The sequence below is a fragment of the Oncorhynchus masou genome, chromosome 5 (assembly GCF_036934945.1).
Source record: "Oncorhynchus masou masou isolate Uvic2021 chromosome 5, UVic_Omas_1.1, whole genome shotgun sequence".
In the NCBI taxonomy this organism is placed as follows: Eukaryota; Metazoa; Chordata; class Actinopteri; order Salmoniformes; family Salmonidae; genus Oncorhynchus; species Oncorhynchus masou.
In genome coordinates, this window is record NC_088216.1 from 59,565,036 (window position 1) to 59,582,482 (window position 17,447).

A 17,447-nucleotide genomic window follows, 5' to 3' on the forward strand; every position below is an offset into this window, starting at 1 on the left:
TAGAATAAGGCTGTAACGTAACAACATGTGGAATAAGTGATGGGGTCTGAATGCTTTCTGAATGCACTGTATCTACCTCAAATACCCCGTACCTCTGCATATTGATCTGGTACTTACTGTATTAATTATTGTGAATTTTTCTTCTTCTTTTGTTACTATTTTATTTTGAAACTCTGCATTCTTGGGAAGGGCTCGTACGCAAGCATTTCACGTTAAAGTCTACACAAGTTGTATTCGGCGCATGTGACAAATAAAATTGGATGTGATTTGATTCAGGCACATAACAATGTCCCACTTTCCCTTTCCCTATGTCTTCTTACAGACAATAAGACTGAAAGTGGAGGTCTGCTAGGAAAACAACAGTTAAATGGTTTAAGTCCATTTTAACTGCATTCATTATTCAAATTTCTTATTGTGATTTCTTAAAAACATTTCCCTCAATCTTGATGCATTCACTACACATTTCTCCATTGAATCACAGTGGGGTTTAGAAGCCTTCTTTCTTTCTTTCTTTCTCTCTCTCTCTCACCTGATCTGACAACAGAGGATATATAGACTAACATCTATCATCCACAACACTAGAACATATATCTAGTACCTGGAAACATACAGTACCTTGTGCCTTGATCTGCAGAGCAGGCACCTAATCTAGAACCTGGAACTACAGAGTGGGGTAGGTAGGTACTGCACTTTGATTATTGAACACCCCAACAGGGGTTTGCAGTAATGCACTATTGGTTCTACTGTACTACGAATTATGAAACATTACTAAGAGCAGAGGCAGCTACTGTGTCTAACCTAGTGTGCTTTTTATTTATATTATGGACTTATATAGCAGATGGCTTTGGGTGGGTGAGCACTGAACCAAAACTACAGAGATGTGATGGAAACAGGAAACAGAACAGAGCTCAGTTTACTGAGTCAGCCATAGTTTGTATAGTTTGACCTATACATTTTTTTTGCTATAAGTATCTCAGAGTCAACTAAATGTGGGAGGAGGATTGAAGGAGGGAGAGCATGTACAGAAAGTCCATCTGAGTCTGTCATGCATCCTTCCTCTTTAAAACGACTGCAAGCCGTCAATCCTTTGCTTTGGAAGTTGTCGAATGAAGAAAGGTGGAGAGGGACAGGCATAGTCTTTCCTCCGTCAAATGTTTCAGTTTTAACATCTGTTGATTATCTATCAATGGTTTTCCCTGTTTACTTCACAGTGTGCATCTTCCTGATTGGCCCCCGTCCCACCACCTTCAATAAGGGGAGAAGAGGATTGGCCCATGGGTGGTGCGCATAGGCCCAGGGGCGGGCCGTAGGAGGCTGAGGTGCGTGCCCTGTAGTGTGCTCTGTAGGAGGTGGTGGTGGGGGTGGTAGTTCTGAGGGTGAGAAATAGGACGAGGGGCACGCAGCTGAGCCAGCTGATTTGAGGAGGCAGCGGCTGCCATCGCCGCAGCAACAGCCAGGGGGTTGGGAAACAGTCCATGGCCCAGAGTTTTTGGAAGGTCCTTAGAGAAGGTCAAAGAAGACTGTGAGATCCAGAGAGAGAAACAGTGTAAAGGTCAGAATGAGAAATTAGAAAGAAGAGGCAGAGAAAGGGTATGCTGTCTATTTGGCAATCCAGAGCTAAATTACTTAATTATGAATGAATGATTAAAGGCATTGAAAGTATTGCTATAGCCTACAAAAAGAGTTGGATCATTACCACAAAGTCTGTGCGCTTCTTGTGCCGGCTAAGGAGGGGATTTGGCTTCCCAGCGACTCCATCCCGATGCCTTCGACTGGATATATGCTGGAGAACAAGAAAAGTATAGGTGTAAAGTTGCCTCTAGATGCTGAACTGTAGTCAGTTTAGCATTTCTCCACTAATTGTTAAGGTTTGGAATTGGGGAGGGGCAGCTGATCCTAGATCTGTACCTAGGGGAAACTTCACTCTGGAGCAGTGGTCATGGTGGTCACTCACTCACCTGTTTGAGCTGCAGCTCAGAATTCACCCTCACGTTGCAGATCTCACAGTGGAAGGTGCGTTCCTGAGTGTTGGGGTCCGAGGGCAGCCCCCCTGCCTGCTCAGGGCTGGGGTTAGGGCCCAGCCGAGGGTACGCCTTGATGGGGCCCAGCCCACTCCTTGCCTCCAGGATGGTTTTGTGTTTGGTACCTGTCACCCATGGAGAGAGTGCTTTGTTTGTACATTTTGTAAGTTAATATCCTATAGATGCCATCAGAGATTAGTCTAATTCAGGCTCACATTTCATGATGTTCTTGTTAATATCAAAACGTTGATATTTTATGTATTTTTTGTACTATTAAGAAATTAGGGGACTGAATGATTGTAATATGGAATAAGCTACCCTGAACTTTGAACTATTTAGGCCAAAAATGAGATTTCACACCTGCCGACAAAGGACAGGAGCGTTCAGCCACACTAGGTCACCCAGCAGCCAGGTGAGAATTTAGTTATTTTTTGTGTGTTCTTTTTAAGGTCGCATATTTGTATTTGTATGTTCCCTAAACCATCATTTGTTTGTGGCTATCATTGTAATTAACCTAGTCCCCAGGTTATTTGGGGTGAACAAGATCACATTGTAATTGGCCATAATAAGGCCGAAGTATATTGAGTCAGAAAGTGTGGTGACATTGACTCGCCACTAGAGAGATGTAGTGACACAGCCAAAAATGTTCAGGATTATTCAGCAGTTTTGGTAGCCAATATCCTCCTCTATTCTATCTGGTCATGGAGCACAAAACCATTCCCCCCATTTCTATTGTTCACTGTCATTTCACATTCAGTCCCTGTTCACCCCCTTTTGTCTCTTTAAAAAATTAACATCTCTTCTTTCTCAGTCCAGTTAAATACTTCTTCTCACCCAATTCTACTCTCCTTTTCTCTCTTCATCCTCCCCCCTGCTATACTGTTTCTTTCCTGATGTACACGACAAGACCAAAAGTATGTGGACACCTGCTCGTCGAACATCTCATTCCAAAATCATGGGCATTAATATGGAGTTGGTCCCCCTTTGCTACCATAACAGCCTTCACTCTTCTGGGAAGGCTTTCCAATAGATGTTGGAAGATTGCGGTGGGACTGAAATCCATTCTGACACAAGAGCATTAGTGCGGTCGGGCACTGATGTTGGGCAATTAGGCCTGGCTCGAAGTCAGCGTTCCAATTCATCGGGCGGCAGGGTAGCCTAGTGGTTAGAGCGTTGGACTAGTAACTGGAAGGTTGCAAGTTCAAACCCCCGAGCTGACAAGGTACAAAGCTGTCGTTCTGCCCCTGAACAGGCAGTTAACCCACTGTTCCTAGGCTGTCATTGAAAGTATGCAGGCTAGTCAAGTTCTACCACACCAATCTAGACAAAACCATTTCTGTATGGACCTCACTTTGTGCACAGAGGCATTGTCATGCTGAAACAGGAAAGGGCCTTCCTCAAACTGTTTCCCCAAAGTTGGAAGCATAGATTTGTCTAGAATGTCATGTCATTGTATGATGTAGCATTAAGATTTCCCTTCACTCAAACTAAGGGGCCTAGCCCGAAACATAAAAAACAGCCCTAGACCATTATTTCTCCTCCGCCAAACTTTACAGTTGGCACTATGCATTGGGGCAGGTAGCGTTCTCCTGGCATCCGCCAAACCCAGATTTGTCCGTCGGATTGCCAGATGGAGAAGTGTGATTCCACTGCTCCAGAGTCCAATTGTGGCGAGCTTAATACCACTCCAGCCGACACTTGGCATTGCGCATGGTGATCTTAGGCTTGTGTGTGGCTGCTCGGCCAAGGAAACCCATTTCATGAAGCTCTCGACATACAGTTGTTGTGCTGACGTTGTTTCCAGAGGCCGTTTGGAAGCTGATAACGAGTGTTACAACCGAGCACAGGTGATTTTTTACTCATTACACAGTTCAATGCTCGGCTGTCCCATTCTATGAGCTTGTGTGGTCTAACACTTTACGGCTGAGCCGTTGTTGCTCCTAGCCTTTTCCACTTCACAATAACAGCACTTACAGTTGTACGGGGCAGCTCTAGTAGGGCAGAAATTTTACAAACTGACTCGTTAGAAAGGTGGCATCCTATGATGGTGCCACATTGAAAGTCACTGAGCACTTCAGTACATGTCATTCTACTGTCAACGTTAGTCTGACTGCATGCTCGATGTTATACACCTGTCAGCAACGGGTACGGCTGAAATAGCTGAATCCACTAATTTGAAAGGGTGTCCACATACTTCTGTATATATAGAGTATACACTCATCACCAGAACATGGTTATATTTCAAAAACTAGTTTTGATGTCTCACTTTGGGATATGCCTGGGCCTGTCAAATCAAATCAAATCACAATCATTTGTCACTTACACATGGTTAGCAGATGTTAATGCGAGTGTAGCGAAATGCTTGTGCTTCTAGTTCCAACAATGCAGTAATAACCAACAAGTAATCTAACTAACAATTCCTAAACTACTGTCTTATACACAGTGTAAGGGGATAAATAATATGTACATAAGGATATATGAATGAGTGATGGTACAGAGCAGCATAGGCAAGATACAGTAGATGGTATCGAGTACAGTATATACATATGAGATGAATATGTAAACAAAGTGGCAACAGGCTCAAATTAACCAATCACACACCATCTGTTGGAGACAGACAGGTCAAGTGGTGAATGAGATGAGCCCCTCTCCTCGATAAAGGGAGCCACCGCCCGCCATCTGGTCATTCTCGCCACTCTTCCTTGCAGAAGTGATTGAAGTCACAATAAGCTCTCTTCAGCTTAACTAAATTCCTGGTTTCCTACTTAATGTTCTCAGAACGTGAGGTTTACAATGCCAAACGTAGAACTTCAGCTCCTGTTGACAGTTGAGTACCGACCGAAAGGTTTCCGTTTCGAGTAGAATTCCGCCTAGCTAGCTCCACATGGCTAGTTATCGAGGCTCGGTTAGCCCTCGTCGCAAGGCTTCGGCTGCCTAAGTTAGCACACACTGTAAGCTTTTAGCTAAATTGGCTAACTAGTTGCAAAGCTAGCTAACCACACAATGGGCTTGTTCCCGCCACAAGGCTTAAGCTAACTAGCTGCAAAGCAAGCTAACCACCCTAACAAAGGGCTAGCTCTCGTCCCAACGCTTAAGCTAACCTGGCTAGCTTGCTAAAAGGGCTGCCAACCACACCAGCATTACAACCTGCAACACCGTACTATTGCTATCACTTTTCTCTCATCTAGTTCAAACCTACACTTGTTGGTATTAACTAGAAACACCTACCCAAAGTCTTAACTACCACACGGGGCTAGCTACAGCTTGCCTTAGCAGGTGTAGCTGCTAGCTAGCTAACATACCACTATCCTCACGGCTGTAGTGTTCCCACACATCCCAGCTAGCTTTAGTCTCTACGAGCTAGCTAACGCCTAACTAAAGGCCAGAGCTTACACGTTATTTTTACAACAAGCGGCTCAACCCCCACTACTGACCCCAGCTGGGGCGAGGTTATGGATAGCCTCGATCCCCTCCCCTCACTGACTGACGACAAAGCGTTGAGGGAATATGAACTAGGGGATAACGAGGACGACAATAGGATTCATTTCATGGGTCTCCTCGACTTTGAGAAGGAGATGAACAGCCCCCCCCCCTCCCCAAGATTCCGCCCCCAAGATGGGGGAGCTGATGAATTCCTTTTGGAGTATGGCCTCCCCAACGTTTGCAAGCGAGCCGAGGCCAGACTTGATATAGACGGGCAAGCTCCTTTGTGGGGGTTATATGATGGGAAAAGACTCCCATCCAGCATATCCCCCTCTAAGCAGCTCATTCCCGCAGTCACAAATGGCCTCAGAGAGATAATGGGATAAGCCCCTTACCAGCAATATTCTGGCGAGGGGCTTCCCGAGCAATGACAATCTGGAAGAATCTGGGTTTTGCAAACTTCTCATGGTGGATCTGTCACTGGCTGACCATCTCCACCCCACACGAGGAGCTGCTAGCAGTACGGGCACTTCCCTCCCTGGACTGAACGTTTTTCTGCCTCCATTTTCCATAGGAAGTACAAAGCCTCGGCCTTATCAATCACAGCACTTAACATGACCACTTTATTGTTGGCTTACCATTCAAAGTTTCTGGAGGATTGGAGGAAGCGACTGAATTCGGGGACCCTGAATCCAGACGGTTGGGATGAGATACAGTACTATGCATGATTATGGATCTAAACCTACAGGGCCTCACGTGATGCCATCCGAGGCCGTGGTCGCGCCAGGAGCCTAGTGGTGGTGGGAGAAAGGGCACTTGACTTGTCCAGCTTAACAGGCAAAGAAAAAGCTGACCTCCTGTATGCCCCTGTGACACACAAGGAGTTGTTCACCCCCACAGTTGCCTCCATGCGGCAAAGTGTGACATGCAAAAGAAAAGAAGGTGAAGCCAACTTCTGTCTGCCCTGCAAACCTGGGCCTCTGTGCATGCTTGATGTGACATTGATGGAATATTCTCCTAACCCTAAGAAAACTGGAAATAGGAATGTTCTTGAAACATTCCCATGAAACAGGTCTATAACATTAATATTGTATAATCTGAGAACCTTTTAACTTTGTTCTAAATAAGTTCTGCTTGGCATTGTTCACCAAAACATGCTAAAAATGTTTTCAGAATGCTAGAATGGTCTAACTAACAGAGAACTGGACACTCAAACACTAAGGGAAAATTACATTTTTACATACGCTCTTATCCAGAGCGACTTACAGTAGTGAGTGCATACATTTCATACTGATCCCCCTTGGGAATCAAACCCACAACCCTGGCATTGCAAGCACCGTGCTCTACCAAGTGAACATTACGGGTAACATTATAAAAATGTTTTCTCTCCCTAGAATTGTTAGCTGGGCTCACACTTCTACAAATGTGGCATCTCCCCAGTGTGTTTACATAACATAGGGAAAGCCCAAATGACTACATGTGCAACTAGTTATTTGACTCTGTATACATAAAGTTTTATGAACTGTTCATCCTTAAACATAACAGCCATATTCTGGTAAGCTGGCAGTTTTATGAGGCAATTTCAGAGATCAGGGTGATTAGAAGACACGTAAAATGTTGTTGTCATGTCTTGTTATGTCTGTTCCTGTCTTCTCTTCACTCTGTCTCTCTCTGCTGGTCTTTTTAGGTTACCTTCTCTGTCTCTCATTCTTCAGCTGTTCTACATCTCCCCTAACTAGCTCATTCACTCTTTCACACCTGTTCTCTCTTCCCCCTCTGATTAGGTCTCTATTTCTCTCTCTGTTCCTGCTACTTTCGGTGTCTGATTCTTGTTTGTGTTTTTGATGCCAGAAGCAAGCTGTCGTCGCGTTTGCTTCCACCTTGTCCTATCCTGTCGGAGTCTGCCTGGCAGGTGCATCCTGCATTATACTAACGTTCTTTTTGTTCCATTGACTACGTTGGAAGAGGATTTATGCCATTCCTGTTTTTTCATTAAAGAACTCTGTTTTCTGTTAAAACCGCTTTTGGGTCTTCACTCAAGTACATAACAGAAGAATCAGACCAAGAATGGACCCAGCGGCTCCGGACCCTTTTCACTCCGCCGTCGAGATCCAGGGAGCGATGCTAGGCAGACACGAGGAGGAATTGTCTGCTGCTCGACATGCCGTTGAGACCCTGGCCGTCCAAGTCTCCGACCTCACAAGACAGGTTCACCAACTCCACCTCGATCCACCGCCCACTTCCAGGGTTTCCGAGTCTCCGGAGCCCAGGATCAACAACCCGCCGTGTTACTCTGGGGAGCCCACTGAGTGCCGCTCATTCCTCACTCAGTGTGATGTGGTGTTCTCTCTCCAGCCCAACACTTACTCCAGGAGCGCAGCCCGCATCGCCTACGTCATTTCTCTCCTTACCGGACGGGCGCGTGAGTGGGGCACGGCAGTCTGGGAGGCGAGGGCTGAGTGTATTAACCAGTATTAAGACTTTAAGGAGGAGATGATACGGGTTTTTGACCGTTCTGTTTTTGGGGAGGAGGCTTCCAGGGCCCTGTCTTCCCTATGTCAGGGGAATCGATCCATAACGGATTATTCTATTGAGTTTCGCACTCTCGCTGCCTCAAGTGACTGGAACGAGCCGGCTTTGCTCGCTCGTTTTCTGGAGGGTCTCCTCGTCGAGGTTAAGGATGAGATCCTCTCCCGGGAGGTTCCTTCCAGTCTGGACTCCTTAATAGCTCTCGCTATTCGCATAGAGCGACGGTTTGATCTTCGTCGCCGAGCTCGTGGAAAGGAGCTCGCGTTCTCCGTTGCTCCCCTCTCCACATCACTGCCACCTGCCGCATCACTGCCACCCTCCTCCGCCGGCTCGGATGCTGAGCCTATGCAGCTGGGGGTATCCGCATCTCGGCCAAGGAGAAGGAACGGAGAATCACCAATCGCCTCTGTCTCTACTGCGGCTCCGCTGGTCATTTTGTCACCTCATGTCCAGTAAAAGCCAGAGCTCATCAGTAAGAGGAGGGCTACTGGTGAGCGCAACTACTCAGGCCTCTCCTTCTGGATCACGCACTACTTTTCCGGTCCATCTCCGCTGGCCCGGTTCATCTGCTTCCTGCAGTGCCTTGATAGACTCTGGGGCGGAGGGCTGTTTTATGGACGAGACCTGGGCTCGGGAACATGACATTCCTCTCAGACAGTTAGGGGAGCCCACGGCCTTGTTCGCTTTAGATGGTAGTTCTCTCCCCAAGATTCAGCGTGAGACGCTGCCTTTAACCCTCACTGTCTCTGGTAATCATAGCGAAACCATTTCTTTTTTAATTTTTCGTTCACCTTTTACACCTGTTGTTTTGGGTCATCCCTGGCTAGTGCGCCATAACCCTTCTATTAATTGGTCTAGTAATACTATCCTATCCTGGAATGTTTCTTGTCATGTGACCTGTTTAATGTCTGCTATCCCTCCTGTTTCCTCTGTCTCTTCTTCACAGGAGGAGCCTGGCGATTTGACAGGGGTGCCGGAGGAGTATCACGATCTGCGCACGGTGTTCAGTCGTTCCAAGGCCACTTCTCTCCCTCCACACCGGTCGTATGACTGTAGTATTGATCTCCTTCCGGGAACTACTCCCCCGGGGTAGATTATACTCTCTGTCGGCTCCCGAACGTAAGGCTCTCGAGGATTATTTGTCGGTTTCGCTCGACGCCGGTACCATAGTCTCCTCCTCCTCTCCCGCCGGAGCGGGGTTTTTTTGTTCAGAAGAAGGACGGGTCCCTGCGCCCATGCGTGGATTATCGAGGGCTGAATGACATAACAGTTAAGAATCGTTATCCGCTTCCTCTTATGTCTTCAGCCTTCGAGATCCTGCAGGGAGCCAGGTTTTTCACCAAATTGGACCTTCGTAACGCCTACCATCTCGTGCGCATCAGGGAGGGGGGACGAGTGGAAGACGGCGTTTAACACTCCGTTAGGGCACTTTGAATACCGGGTTCTTCCTTTCGGCCTCGTTAACGCTCCAGCTGTCTTTCAGGCACTAGTTAACGACGTCCTGAGAGACATGCTGAACATTTTTGTTTTCGTTTACATGGACAATATCCTGATTTTTTCACCGTCTCTCTCGATTCATGTTCAGCACGTGCGACGCGTCCTCCAGCGCCTTTTGGAGAACTGTCTTTATGTGAAGGCTGAGAAGTGCACTTTTCATGCCGCCTCTGTCCCTTTTCTCGGTTCCGTTATTTCCGCTGAGGGCATTAAGATGGATCCCGCTAAGGTCCAGGCTGTCATTGATTGGCCCGTTCCTAAGTCACGCGTCGAGCTGCAGCGCTTTCTGGGCTTCGCTAATTTCTATCGTCGTTTCATCCGTAATTTCGGTCAGGTGGCAGCTCCCCTCACAGCCCTTACTTCTGTTAAGACGTGCTTTAAGTGGTCCGTTTCCGCCCAGGGAGCTTTTGATCTTCTTAAGAATCGTTTTACATCCGCTCCTATTCTTGTTACACCTGACATCTCTAGACAGTTTGTTGTTGAGGTTGACGCGTCAGAGGTGGGCGTGGGAGCCATTCTTTCTCAGCGCTCTCTCTGACGGCAAGGTCCATCCTTGCGCGTTTTTCTCTCATCGCTTATCGCCGTCAGAACGTAACTATGATGTTGGTAATCGCGAACTGCTCGCCATCCGCTTAGCCCTAGGCGAATGGCGACAGTGGTTGGAGGGGCGACCGTTCCTTTTGTCGTTTGGACTGACCATAGGAACCTTGAGTACATCCGTTCAGCCAAACGACTTAATGCGCGTCAGGCTCGTTGGGCTCTGTTTTTCGCTCGTTTCGAGTTTGTTATTTCTTATCGTCCGGGCTCAAAAAACACCAAGCCTGATGCTTTATCTCGTCTCTTCAGTTCTTCTGAGGTCTCCACCGACCCCGAGGGGATTCTCCCTGACGGGCGTGTTGTCGGGTTGACTGTCTGGGGAATTGAGAGGCAGGTAAAGCAAGCACTCGCTCACACTCCGTCGCCGCGAGCTTGTCCTAGGAACCTTCTGTTCGTTCCCGTTCCTACTCGTCCGGCCGTTCTTCAGTGGGCCCACTCTGCCAAGTTAGCCGGCCACCCCGGCGTTCGGGGTACGCTCGCTTCCATTCGCCAGCGTTTCTGGTGGCCCACTCGGGAACGTGACGCGCGTCGATTTGTCGCCGCTTGTTCGGTCTGCGCGCAGACTAAATCTGGGAACTCTCCTCCTGCCGGCCGTCTCAGACCGCTTCCCATTCCCTCTCGACCGTGGTCTCACATCGCTTTAGATTTTATCACCGGACTGCCTTCATCAGCGGGAAGACAGTTATTCTTACGGTTGTCGATAGATTCTCTAAGGCGCCTCATTTCATTCCTCTCGATAAGCTCCCTTCTGCTAAGGAGACGGCTCAGATCATTATCGAGAATGTTTTCCGAATTCATGGCCTTCCGTCTGACGTCGTTTCCGACAGAGGCCCGCAGTTCACGTCTCAATTTTGGAGGGAGTTTTGCCGTTTGATTGGGGCTTCCGTCAGTCTCTCGTCCGGCTTTCATCCCCAGTCTAACGGTCAAGCCGAACAGGCCAATCAGACTGTTGGTCGCATTTTACGCAGTCTTTCTTTTCGTAACCCTGCGTCTTGGTCAGAACAGCTCCCCTGGGCAGAGTACGCCCACAACTCGCTTCCCTCGTCTGCTACCGGTCTATCCCCTTTTCAGTGTAGCCTCGGGTACCAGCCTCCGCTGTTCTCATCTCAGCTCGCCGAGTCCTGCGTCCCCTCCGCTCAGGCTTTTGTCCAGCGTTGCGAGCGCACCTGGAAGGGGGTCAGGTCAGCACTTTGCCGTAATAGGGCGCAGACTGTGAGGGCCGCTAATAAGCGTAGGACCAAGAGTCCTAGATATTGTTGCGGTCAGAGAGTATGGCTCTCCACTCAGAACCTTCCCCTTAAGACAGCTTCTCGCAAGTTGGCCCCGCGGTTCATTGGTCCGTTCCGTATTTCTCAGGTCATTAATCCTGTCGCAGTGCGACTTCTTCTCCCGCTATCTTCGTCGCGTTCACCCGGTCTTCCATGTCTCCTGTGTTAAGCCCGTTCTTCGCGCCCCCGCTCGTCCCTCCCCCCATCCTTGTCGAGGGCGCACCCATCTACAGGGTTCGTAAGATTTTGGACATGCGCCCTCGGGGCCGTGGTCATCAGTACCTAGTGGATTGGGAGGGGTACGGTCCTGAGGAGAGGAGTTGGGTTCCCTCTCGGGACGTGCTGGACCGTTCGCTGATCGATGATTTCCTCCGTTGCCGCCAGGTTTCCTCCTCGAGTGCGCCAGGAGGCGCTCGGTGAGTGGGGGGGGTACTGTCATGTCTTGTTATGTCTGTTCCTGTCTTCTCTTCACTCTGTCTCTCTCTGCTGGTCTTTTTAGGTTACCTTCTCTGTCTCTCATTCTTCAGCTGTTCTACATCTCCCCTAACTAGCTCATTCACTCTTTCACACCTGTTCTCTCTTCCCCCTCTGATTAGGTCTCTATTTCTCTCTCTGTTCCTGCTACTTTCGGTGTCTGATTCTTGTTTGTGTTTTTGATGCCAGAAGCAAGCTGTCGTCGCGTTTGCTTCCACCTTGTCCTATCCTGTCGGAGTCTGCCTGGCAGGTGCATCCTGCATTATACTAACGTTCTTTTTGTTCCATTGACTACGTTGGAAGAGGATTTATGCCATTCCTGTTTTTTCATTAAAGAACTCTGTTTTCTGTTAAAACCGCTTTTGGGTCTTCACTCAAGTACATAACAGTTGTGTTTGTAAAGGCTCAATTATCACTTTGTGTGGCTAAATTTGAGCATGCTGAAAATATAGAATTTCCTCCAGGAATACTGTCGGGATATCTGTTTCACAATAGGAAACAGTTTTCCTTCCGAGATGGCAATATCTATCTAGGCCAGAACTCTCAATGACAACAATATTACACATTGCGTTATCAGTTCTCTTGATGGAATGAGCCTTACCTTTATTGTGCGCCTCTAGCTGAGAGAGGGAGTTGACGGCCACTTTGCACAGTGAGCAGTAGAGCATCTTCTTGGCTTTGTCCTCCTCAGACTCCCCTGAAGAGGGGCTGGGGGCTGGGGACGCGGTGTCAGGGGGGCCCACCATGGGGGTGTCCACCTGGGGGGGACCAAGGGCCGGGGAGGGGGTGGAGGTGGGAGACATGGGCGTACTCAGAGGGGGCAGGAGTGGGCACACGGGGAACTGCATGGGGGTGTCTGGGGTGTCTGGCACAGACATGGGGCTGGGTGTCATGGGTGAGCTGTTTGAATGTGGGTGGGAATCACCTGTGAATAGAACAGATAGTAATAGTAAATGGAACGTTTTCAACCATATTATGTAGATCACACCAGATAATAATATGACGAGGACGATAACGGTGGTCCTGCTCCTGCAGCACCAGTATAGTAGTTTGTCTGACCCTATTGGGTCAAAACTCTGCCCCAGGGGGCCACACATCTGTCTCTCCCATCTGGAGTGAGTCAGGGTAGGGGGAGACACATGGGTCATGTCAGGTTATTCAGGTTGGAGAGAGTGAAAAGAAGGTCAGTAGTACAGCACAGTACTTTTAATGTTACTCTAGGTTAACCACTGTGTGTAGCACAGGGTCGTCTGGCCTGCTATTTGAAGGAATGATACCTGGGAACCTGATCCTTGTCATTCATGACAGAAGCGTCTCTTAGCATCCACCTGTAACACTCTATTCTGTTTCACGCCAGACTTCTGACTAAACAGCTGTCCCTGACTGAAACATCTCTGTGTGTGTTTCGGTTATGTCTCTGTGTGGGTTAACACACAGACAGACAGACAGACAGACACATATACACACGCACACACAAACATACAAACGCACACACATGCACACATGTGCATGCGTGTGCGATATAGAGCACACGCACCCTGTTTGCTGGTGTCAGGGTCTGGGCTGGATGGTGAGGGGCCTGGTGGAGTGGGGGAAGCAGTGGGGGGAGCGGCCGGCTTGTCACCCTCCTTGGGGCGAGTCTTGGAGGTCTCGATGCCCTTTACCCTCCGAGCGTGCCGGTTCCCCTTATAGTGGGCTTCTGCCTGGCTCTGAGAATAGAACAAGGGGGAGGAGATGGCATGATATTTCACATCATAATCCACATACAGTAGGTACTAATGTTCATACACTTCATAGCAAATTCATATACTGTAGCTGAGAAGCTTGAACTTGCCTCTCTGATACTGAGGCCAAATACCTGAGCAAAATGCTAATCTGATATCTGTGTATATTGGGGAAAAAATGATACCCAATCTGTAACAGGTGACATAATTCGCTCACCCCAATAGCAGCCTTAGCATGGCTATGGGACACCACTCACACCCTTGCTGTCATTTTCACACTGTGGTTGTGTCCTAAGCCCTATTTTACTGTTTAGTACAATATCTGTCATCCACAGGCTTATTTATTGAGACCCAGTGATGTCAGTGGAGTGAACTCTTGCCACAGTGTTGACTGGACATCTCTCAATAGATGGCTTTAGGCTGTCACATAAGCCCTGTGCTGTCCCTGCTCCGTACCTTCCTGTCCCTACTCTGCACCTTCCTTTCCCTGTGGCTGGCTGGCTGGCTGCCTGGCTAGAGCACTCTTCAGCAGTTCAGCAGATCAATTATGCCTTTATCTGCTATTCCTTTATCACTGATATCCCCAATGTCTGCTCTGCCTGTCGCTGTCATTAGAGCTGAAGTTTCTATAACTGTCCTCCCTCAAAACAAAATAGCACAGCACACAGCAGCTGAGCAGCACACACTCTCTGTAGTTTGTCGTCAATGTGAGAACTATTTCAATGTTCTATAAAACAAATGCACAATCAACATGTTAGATTAGAATGTTATAAAGGGGCAATCTACAGTTGCTCATTTTTTGAGTTATAAATTAAGCATATGTAACCATTGATTCTAGAATAATGTAACTTGTAAATGCCTCAAGCTTAGTTCAACTGTCAAAACCCATCAGAACCCAAAATATACAGTGCCTTCGAAAAGTATTCAGACCCCTTGACTTTTCCCACATTACAGCCTTATTCTAATATATATATATTTTTTAAATGTCCCTCATCAATCTACACACAATACCCCATATTGACAAAGCAAAAACAGGTTTGGAAAATTCTGCCAATTTACTAAATGTAGTATGGAAATACTACATTTACATGAGTAGTTGGACCCTTTACTCAGTACTTTGTTGAAGCAGCTTTGGCAGCGATTACAGCATTGACTCTTCTTGGGTATGATGCTACAAGCTTGGCACAACTGTATTTGGGAAGTTTCTAACCATTCTTCTCTGCAGATCCTCTCAAGCTCTGGCAGGTTGGATGGGGAGTGTTGCTGCACAGCTATTTTTAGGTTTCTCCAGAGATGTTCGATCAGGTTCAAGTCCGAGCTCTGCCTGGGTCATTCAAGGACATTCAGAGACTTGTCCCAAAGCCACTCCTGTGTTGCCTTGGCTGTGTGCTTAGGGTTGTTGTCCTGTTGGAAGGTGAACCTTCGCCCAAATCTGAGGTCTTGGGTGCTCTGGAGGAGGTTTTCCACTAGTCTTCCAGTCCCTGCCTCTGATAAACATCCCAAAAGCATGATGCAGCCACCACCATGCTTCACCGTAGGATGGTGCCAGGTTTCCTCCAGACTTGACGCTTGGCATTCATGCAAAATACTTCAATCTTAGTTTCATCAGACCAGAGAATCTTGTTTCTCATGGTCTGAGAGCCTTTAGATGCCATGAGAGCCTCCAGGCGGGCTCTCATGTGCCTTCTACTGAGGAGTGGCTTCCATCTGGAAACTCTACCATAAAGCCCTGAATGGTGGAGTGCGGCAGGGATGGTTGTTCATCTGGGAAGGTTCTCCCATCTCCACAGAGGAACTCTGGAGCTCTGTCAGAGTGACCATCGGGTTCTTGGTCACCTCCCTGACCAAGGCCATTCTCTGTTTGGCAGAGCGGCTAGCTCTAGGAAGAGTCTTGGTGGTTCCAAACATCTTTCATTTAAGAATGATGGAGGCCACTGTGTTCTCGGCGACCTTCCCCAGATCTGTGCCTTGACAAAATCCTGTCTCGGAGCTCTACGGACAATTCCTTCAACCTCATGGCTTGGTTTTTGCTCTGACATGCACAGTCAATTGAGGGCCTTACATAGACAGGTGTGTGCCTTTCCAAATCATGTCCAATCAATTTAATTTACTTCAGGTGGATTCCAATCAAGTTGTAGAAACATCTCAAGGATGATCAATGGAAACAGGGTGCACCAGAGCTCAATTCCGAGTCTCATAGCAAAGGGTCTGAATGCTTATGTAAATAAGGTATTTCTGTTTGTTTTTTTGTAATACATTTGCAAAAAAATAGTGTTTTTGCTTTGTCATTATGGGGTATTGTGTGTGTATTGATCAGGAACAACATTTATTTAATCAATTGTAGAATAAGGCTGAAAGTAACAAAATGTGGAAAAAGTGAATGGGTCTGAATACTTTCTGAACGAACTTTATTTAACTCTTTGCAAACTGGAAACCATTTATCCGGAGGCTGCATTCATTGTTGCTGAGGATTTTAACAAGGCTAATCTGAAAACAAGACTCCCTCAATTTTATCAGCATATCGATTGCGCAACCAGGGGTGGAAAAACCTTGGATCACTGTTACTCTAACTTCCGCGACGCATATAAGGCCCTGCCCCGCCCCCCTTTCGGAAAAGCTGACCACGACTCCATTTTGCTGATACCTGCCTACAGACAAAAACTAAAACAAGAAGCTCCCACGCTGAGGTCTGTCCAACGCTGGTCCGACAAGCTGACTCCACACTCCAAGACTGCTTCCATCACGTGGACTGGGACATGTTTCGTATTGCGTCAGATAACAACATTGACGAATACGTTGATTCGGTGTGCGAGTTCATTAGAACGTGCGTTGAAGATGTCGTTCCCATAGCAACGATTAAAACATTCCCTAACCAGAAACCGTGGATTGATGGCAGCATTCGCGTGAAACTGAAAGCGCGAACCACTGCTTTTAATCAGGGCAAGGTGTCTGGTAACATGACCGAGTACAAACAGTGCAACTATTCCCTCCGCAAGGCTATCAAACAAGCTAAGCGTCAGTACAGAGACAAAGTAGAATCTCAATTCAACGGCTCAGACACAAGAGGCATGTGGCAGGGTCTACAGTCAATCACGGACTACAGGAAGAAATCCAGCCCAGTCACGGACCAGGATGTCTTGCTCCCAGGCAGACTAAATAACTTTTTTGCCCGCTTTGAGGACAATACAGTGCCACTGACACGGCCTGCAACGGAAACATGCGGTCTCTCCTTCACTGCAGCCGAGGTGAGTAAAACATGTAAACGTGTTAACCCTCGCAAGGCTGCAGGCCCAGACGGCATCCCCAGCCGCGCCCTCAGAGCATGCGCAGACCAGCTGGCTGGTGTGTTTACGGACATATTCAATCAATCCCTATACCAGTCTGCTGTTCCCACATGCTTCAAGAGGGCCACCATTGTTCCTGTTCCCAAGAAAGCTAAGGTAACTGAGCTAAACGACTACCGCCCGTAGCACTCACTTCCGTCATCATGAAGTGCTTTGAGAGACTAGTCAAGGACCATATCACCTCCACCCTACCTGACACCCTAGACCCACTCCAATTTGCTTACCGCCTAAATAGGTCCACAGACGATGCAATCTCAACCACACTGCACACTGCCCTAACCCATCTGGACAAGAGGAATACCTATGTGAGAATGCTGTTCATCGACTACAGCTCAGCATTCAACACCATAGTACCCTCCAAGCTCGTCATCAAGCTCGAGACCCTGGGTCTCAACCCCGCCCTGTGCAACTGGGTACTGGACTTCCTGACGGGCCGCCCCCAGGTGGTGAGGGTAGGTAACAACATCTCCTCCCCGCTGATCCTCAACACTGGGGCCCCACAAGGGTGCGTTCTGAGCCCTCTCCTGTACTCCCTGTTCACCCACGACTGCGTGGCCACACACGCCTCCAATT

The 17,447-nt window shown here is 47.9% G+C and overlaps 1 protein-coding gene across 1 annotated transcript in view; it reads right to left on the minus strand.

Moving 5' to 3' along the window:
• Positions 1-534: 534 nt before the first annotated feature.
• The window catches only part of LOC135539988 (zinc finger protein 385A-like), an 82,070-nt gene continuing 65,157 nt past the window's right edge, over positions 535-17,447 (minus strand). Inside the window, exons 4-8 of the mRNA XM_064966275.1 lie at positions 13,344-13,515; positions 12,408-12,731; positions 1,959-2,146; positions 1,697-1,783; positions 535-1,520 (exon numbers count right to left, since the gene is read on the minus strand). Coding sequence (XP_064822347.1) covers positions 1,248-1,520; positions 1,697-1,783; positions 1,959-2,146; positions 12,408-12,731; positions 13,344-13,515 — 1,044 coding nt within the window. The 3' untranslated portion in view covers positions 535-1,247. The remainder of the gene's footprint in view (positions 1,521-1,696; positions 1,784-1,958; positions 2,147-12,407; positions 12,732-13,343; positions 13,516-17,447) is intronic.